General features: G+C 45.9%; 1 protein-coding gene across 1 annotated transcript; it reads left to right on the top strand.

Annotated features, from left to right (window-relative positions):
• On the top strand, positions 4,831-6,631 carry LOC8082709 (mitogen-activated protein kinase kinase 5). Its single transcript, XM_002454628.2, has one exon. It carries the CDS (start codon positions 5,092-5,094, stop codon positions 6,208-6,210), a length of 1,119 nt encoding a protein of 372 aa, XP_002454673.2. The 5' UTR covers positions 4,831-5,091; the 3' UTR covers positions 6,211-6,631.

Below are 7,529 nucleotides of genomic sequence, written 5' to 3'. Positions count from 1 at the left end.
TTTTTGTCATTCAAAATATCAGCATATTGGGCCTTATTTAGTCTAAAAAATTTTGCAAAATTTTTCAAATTTTCATCACATCGAATCTTGCGGCATATACATGAAGCAATAAATATAAATAAAAAAATAACTAATTGTACAATTTACATGTAATTTGCAAGACAAATATTTTGAACCTAATTAGTTTACAATTGAACAATATTTATCAAATACAAATGAAAATGTTACATTACTCATTTTGCAATTTTTTTGAAACTAAACAAGGCCTTGGCAGCGTATTGGGTCTTGTTTACTTTTCAATATATTTTTTTTTAAAAAATAAGATTATTCTTCAAATCGAATCTTACGGTATATACATAAAATATTAGATATAAAGAAAAGATAACTAATTATAAGTTTATCTATAATTTACGAGATAAATCTTTTAAGTCTACTTATTCTATAATTAGATAATATTTGTCAAAAACAAGGCTTTGGTATACTACGTGTTTTGCACATGGTATTGGCTGCGACAGGCAGGGCGGTGTGATTCATGGCTTTCATCCCTTGGCACGGCAATACTACTCATCACAATACACACACATACACACATATCTTCAAATATAATTATTATAAAAATATATTTCTAGAATTATCATTACGCATAGAAATATTGCTATAATTTATTTGAACTTATAAAATAATTAACTCCGAATCATCCATATTCCAGTACACATAGGCCGTGGAACAGCAGCACACATGACGCAGCTGTGGTAGTGAATTAATCTTTCTTTTCTTTCTTTTGAACGAGAGTGGTCTCGAACGAACTCAATAATTAAGCGCGTGGGAATCCCGAGGCGGCGCCTAGCGCGGAGAACGAAATCCACGTGCCGCATGAGACCACAGTTATTTCCCTGTGAATCTCGATGCACCATGCATGGCAATATGACATTGGCATGGCAGACGAGACGACGGCACGACGCGGGGCGTTGGTGAGCGTAAAAACTGTCACACAGTCACAGTGAACCTACCGCGCCGTTTGGGCGAATCCCGAGCGAGTGAGCATCAAGATGCATACCAAGTCACTGACTCGGCTGGCGAGAAACTACTGCCCCCACGCCGCCGTACATTCGCTGAAACCTCACAATATTTCCTTTTGTCTGCCGTCACCGACTCACTGCGACGTGGGGTTCAAGACGCAGTTATACAATTTATTTATAATTTACGAAATAAATCTTTTAATTTTAGTTAGTTTGTTGTTGATAATAATTATCAAATACAAACAAAAATAGTAAAATATAAAACTTTAAAAACTTTTGGTATATAAACAAAGCTGTACAATTTGTTGCCCGTCAAACGTGAGCGGCATGCAGTCTGCTGCTGCGTTGCACGCCGGGTTATTAGACAAATCCATCGCAAATTCTACAAATACAGTATACTATAGAGCAGTACTCCTACCAATGTTTCCATGTGCCTTCGTTCACCGTGCTTATGGCACGCATCGTCATTGTTCTTTACTCTAATCTTGAGGAGCTTGTCTAATCCATTCAGTAATAATAACGGTACCCTCAAGACACCAACGATGCAAAATAGTACTATGAAAATACGATTGCCACTACTTCAAAGAAGATCTGCATGGTGGCACATTGATGGTTTCGATCGAGTAACCCACACTCCCAAGTCCCAGCCAAGGATGCAGAACTCCAATGGTACTGGTACAGCAATTATGCTGCGGGTAGCGTGGTCGATTCTGAAAATAATCTCTAATCAAGAATCAAGGAAAAAGAAACCATTTATTAATGGTAGTGGGTTTAGTTAACTACTCCTCCCTCTTGATCATTTGCTCTGTTTTTTTAACACATACGACTGGTTGGTGGGTTCTGTCTACACTGACCACTAAGTATTTTTCAAATACTTTTCCCTCTGAATTCTGATTCGGGCGCGTCTTCCTGTGTGGACCGTTTCTTTTCGTTCTCTCCCTGTCAAAGATCTGCAAATTGGAAATAAATTGACTATTTTGAACTAGTAGCCAGTTAAGTAGCAGAAACCGTTAAGTATTACCGAACGCAGCTACACGGTAGTATAGATTATTGTTGGCGACTCCAGTATGAAATGTGCCTTTCTCTCCGATCATACGTATCATTTTCGTCCTTTTTTGCCCCCTCTCTTCATGATAAGAACATAGCTAGCCAGAGCCCAGAGAGTAACAAAGTCTATAGTTTAGAGTAGAGCCAATAAAATTTTTGGATCTGAGACGTCCGGCCGTCGGCGGGATTTTATATACGGAGTATGTTAACTGCCGTATGATGCATGGCGGTATACATCAAAATGATATAGCTAGTTAGTTGCACGCGATAGATTAATACTGGCACATGGATTACGAATCAAAAATATCATCATCACTGTTTGTTGGTCTAAGTACAGTACTACCGTACAGTTCAGTTATGGGAGATCATTTGGGAAAATGTATTACTTAGGAATATTTTCATTTGTATCGTCACTTGTTCACCTGACTCGTTTACATGTCATCGACTAGCTTGGTGATATAGTCAATAAATCTCACATTTCAAAGAAAATGTATAGATGAAAAGTGCTCTTCGAATGGTGGTAAGATGAAATTTCCTATTTACTAAAAACATTGCCTTTCAGTCACGATGAGATTTCCTTTTTTGTCCCCTCTCTTCCTATTTTGCCATGCATATCCGAAGGAACAATGACATCAAATGATTATGAATGCATCCTTGTTTGCTTAATCTGTCTTAGGCTTTAGATATACTTTTAATTTAGTTTTTGTGAGCTATATCACAGGCCTAATCAGTAAGTGCAGTTCTCCCTATTCTTCTTAGGATGACCTTCCAAATTATTCTTCTTAAGTTATTTCCCTCTATTTCTAGCTACAATGGCAAATAGATCCTAGTGCTCTCTGCTATGTGTGATACCAACAAAAAAAAAACTCAAGATAGCAACATGATGAGAAAGCTCATACATGATAAACCCATAGAGATGAAAATATAAGAATCTAGATAAGATAGCCATTTCTAAAAGGAAAATAGTTTATCGAATGTAACATTAGATGACGTTGAGTAACCGAGACACGTGGGAGGATATTGTCGCTTCTAAAATGGGGAAGCATGGTGTCATTGACGAATGTTACATGTTCTAGAATCCTCTTTATGCAAAAGGCAAAATGCTCCACATGTAAGCGACTCAGCGCAACACATGTAAGGGAATCTCGTCGGTTTCCGAGCGCTATAGGATCTTCTTGACTTTTCAATCACGGGAACAGAGCAATAGATTTGATAACGCCATTGCACAATAAGATTCTAGCCCAAATATGATAAAATTGCTAAGCTTGCCACATCTTTGATAATGTCGTCACGCAAAATAAGCGTTTTAAAGAATAGTTTGACTTATTGACATCTCTTCACCTGACTTACATGTAGGAAGAACTATAGTTTACATTTGGTTTGCTAGATTAGTGATATAGAATAATATCACATCACAAACAAAATGCATAGAGGAAAAAATGCCCTTCAAAGGGTGGTAACATGAAATTTCCAATTTACTAAACAGACGGCATATGGCTTGGGTGGTTACTAATAAAGCTTCCATTTAGTCATGATGTATTCAGTTGTGACTTTATCTTTGTCATGCATATTCAAAGCCAATAATAATGACATCAAATGACTATTAATGCACCCTGATTGTGACTTTATCTTTGTCATGCATATCTGCTTCAATTTACGAAGTTTTTATGAGCTATACTGTAGGCCTATTCAGTAATACTCCCTCCGTCCAATAAAGAGTCAATTTCTAGAGTTGTCCTAAGTCAAACTTTTTAAACTTTGACCAAATTTCTAGAAAAAAATGCTAAGATTTATAGTATCAAATTAGTATTATTAGATTCATCATAGAATATATTTTCATATAATGTGTATTTTATATTATAGATGTTGTTACTCTTTTCTATAAAGTTAGTCAAACTTTTAAAAGTTTGACTGGCACGGATCCTAGGAATTGATTCTTTCAGGGACGAAGGGAGTAAGTGCTATTTACATATAGAAGTTAGTCTTGTCATATTGTTGTTAGGATGGCCTTAAAGTGGCTCTTCTTCGGTTGTTTTCCTCTATTTCTAACTAAAGTGGCATGAAGATCCGATTGCTCTATGCCATATGAGGTACAACTGATGATATGAGAAACCTAATACTTCGTACGTGACAAACACATGGAGGATTAAAAATAGCAAAATCTAGGTAGGATAGCTATTTCTGAAAGCAAAACAGTTCATCTAACGATGAAACGTTCGATGATGTTGAGTAACCGAAATACGTGAGAGGATCTTGTCGCTTCAAAAGAGAGAAAAAAGTGGACACCACGTGTCATCAACTAAACATTACATGTTCAAGAATTATCTCAAATTAAAAAGCAAAATACCTCATGTGTAGGTCACTTAACAATTCACATGTAAGGGGATCATGTCGGTTTCTAAACGCTAGAGGATCTTGTCGGCTTCCGAAAGGCGAAAACGGCGCAATAGATTTGGTAACGCCATTGCACAACAAGGTTCTATCCCAATTCTGATAAAACCGTTAAGATGAGCACAACTTTAACAATGTGCCGAATAAACCTTATTATTAAGAACAGCAGCTTATAAGACAGTAGTTTCTCTGATCCGGTAAAAATGGGAAAAGTGGCAGTTGGGAGTAACATAAGCTAGAGAGGCAATTACAGTTACGCACACACAACGGAAACTGGCATCGCTTTGGCGCAAAACCAGGAAAATCCTAAGCTGCCTTCCCGTCACGGCCACTCGTCTGGTCGTCTATATCTATAAAACACACTCGTCCCTCTCGAACCCACCTTCCCTGCCCCGACCCCGGCCTCTCCCTGCTCCTTCCGCTTCCTCCCTCCTCCGGCCCCGCCGCCCCTCCCACCCCACGCATCGAGCCCAAACAAAACACAACGCGAACGTGACGGGAGCGAGCCACACCAATCCACCAGAGCACGCGCACCGTCACGCGGGCGCGCTTCTCCCCCGACCCCGTCCGTCCTCCCGTTGCCGTCTCTCCCGTCGCGCGCGCCACGCGAACGGCACCTAGCCAAGGGGGCGCGATGAGGCCGGGCGGGCCGCCGAACTCGCGGGCGCTGCAGCCGCCGTCGCAGCAGCAGCAGCAGCCGGGCACGCCGGGCCGGGCACGCCGTCGCCCGGATCTCACCCTGCCGCTGCCGCAGCGGGACATGATCTCCCTCGCCGTGCCGCTGCCGCTGCCGCTCCCGCCGTCCTCCGCGCCGTCGTCCACGTCGTCGTCGGGGTCGCTGTCGGCGCCGTCGTCGCTCGGCGCGCCCACCCCGCCGACCTCCGCCGGCTCCGCGCCGGCGAACCCGCCGCCGCTGTGCGAGCTGGAGCGCGTGCGTCGCATCGGGAGCGGCGCCGGCGGGACGGTGTGGATGGTGCGCCACCGCCCCACGGGCCGGCCCTACGCGCTGAAGGTGCTCTACGGCAACCACGACGACGCGGTGCGTCGGCAGATCACGCGCGAGATCGCCATCCTCCGCACCGCCGAGCACCCGGCCGTGGTGCGGTGCCACGGCATGTACGAGCAGGCCGGCGAGCTCCAGATCCTGCTGGAGTACATGGACAGGGGATCCCTGGAGAACCACCGCATCGCGGACGAGCACTTCCTGGCGCACGTGGCGCGTCAGGTGCTGTCGGGCATCGCCTACCTCCACCGGCGCCACATCGTGCACCGCGACATCAAGCCTTCCAACCTGCTCATCGACTCCGGGCGGCGCGTGAAGATCGCCGACTTCGGCGTGGGGCGCATCCTGAACCAGACCATGGACCCCTGCAACTCCTCCGTGGGCACCATCGCGTACATGAGCCCCGAGCGCATCAACACCGACCTCAACGACGGCGCCTACGACGGCTACGCCGGCGACATCTGGAGCTTCGGCCTCAGCATCCTCGAGTTCTACCTAGGCCGCTTCCCGCTGGGCGAGAACCTGGGCAAGCAGGGCGACTGGGCCGCGCTCATGTGCGCCATCTGCTACTCCGACTCGCCGCAGGCGCCGCGCAACGCGTCGGCGGACTTCAAGAACTTCATCAGCCTCTGCCTCCAGAAGAATCCGGCGAACCGGCCGTCCGCGATGCGGCTGCTGCAGCACCCGTTCGTGGCCCAGCCGCAGACGCAGCAGGCGCAGCCGCAGCCCCTGGCCGCACCGCCGTCATGATGGCCCGCTGCGCCGCAGAAATCCACAATTCCGACCGATTCGATTGATTGATTGCTTCCCGTCGTGATCCAACTGGGGCGGCGGGTGGATTGATCTCTCACCTTTGGATTGATTGCCTGATTGGTTGGATGGCCATGAGATGTGGGACCTAGGGACGTTCTTCCTAGCCATTTTGGGAATTCAGGCCCTCCGCCACAGCAATCATCACCGCATCATCATCCATTGTTGTTGCTGTTGCTCCACCAGGAATTAAGTTATCGTCTTAGCATTTCTTTTTTTTCTTCTTCTTCTTCTTTCCTCACCCCACCTTCATCCTTTCAATGTTCATGTTCTTCCAAATGATAATCATATATAATATGGGTTGTTAAGAAAAACCACTGCGTTTCCATCATTTTGTAATACATGCTGCATCTCACAGTCATTCACTAGACTGGAAATGGAGGGAGGAGTAGCTGGTGGTGGTGATCCAATCCATCAATCAAGCTCCTGCTCCTCTGGTGGTGGAGGAGATGATGGCAAACATCAGCACGGCAGGGCAGCCTTGATGTGTTGTGTGCTTCTTGGATTCCGTAATCCTGGATGGATTCGACGGAATGACGGACGGATGAAATCTCGCTTCATTTTTTAAACCAAAAAAGGGGTGGAGGAAAAGATGGATCAAATCTTGGAAATGAGAACCAAATCATCTCCGTGGGGGGTGGTGGTCTGGGTAATGGCTCGCTCTGTTCCTTTATTCTTCTTCTTGCTGCGCAAGAACGGATGGCTGCCAGTGCCAGGCAAAGCTCAACCCCTGCCCTGCGAGAAACGATCACCGATGTCTCCTTTTCTTTTATTTTTTCCCCCTCGTTTCTGCTCTCCCGTTTTGGTCCTGCGAGTGCGAGAGGCGCCGCCGCTTTGGATGATGCACGGGCCTGCGCTCTGGTCATTTTTAGGCGTCGCTTGCCTCGTCGTCCTAATTTTTACGAGAGTTGAGAGGGCAGGGGAGAAGGAAAAGCAGGGCAACGGAGGCGAAGTGGGGAAGGAAGGCCAGGAGGGTCCCTGCCGGCTGCCGTGCGCCGCTGTGCTGAGAGTGAGGAGAGAGAGAGTTGCTTGGAAATGGACAGATTTGTAGGCCTGCGAAATCGGCGGCACATAGGAAATGGGTTATGGAGGAGGGTATGTGGACGTATGGGAATGGCGTGACGCGTGAGCCAGGCATTCCAGCACTGCCACGTGGGGCCGGGGGTCAGAGTATGAATAGCATGAATAGTGTGTGCTTCTTTTGCTCGCAGTGAATGCAGATTGCAGACACACACGAATCTCGTGCCTTGTCCTTCCGT

The sequence above is a fragment of the Sorghum bicolor genome, chromosome 4 (genome assembly GCF_000003195.3).
Source record: "Sorghum bicolor cultivar BTx623 chromosome 4, Sorghum_bicolor_NCBIv3, whole genome shotgun sequence".
NCBI lineage: Eukaryota > Viridiplantae > Streptophyta > Magnoliopsida > Poales > Poaceae > Sorghum > Sorghum bicolor.
Note: the sequence above shows the minus strand (reverse complement) of the source record. Positions and strands in the feature narration are given on the sequence as shown.

Coding starts and splice junctions, on each gene's coding strand:
- LOC8082709 (XM_002454628.2), top strand. CDS start 5,092: ATGAGGCCGGGCGGGCCGCCGAACTCGCGGGCGCTGCAGCCGCCGTCG.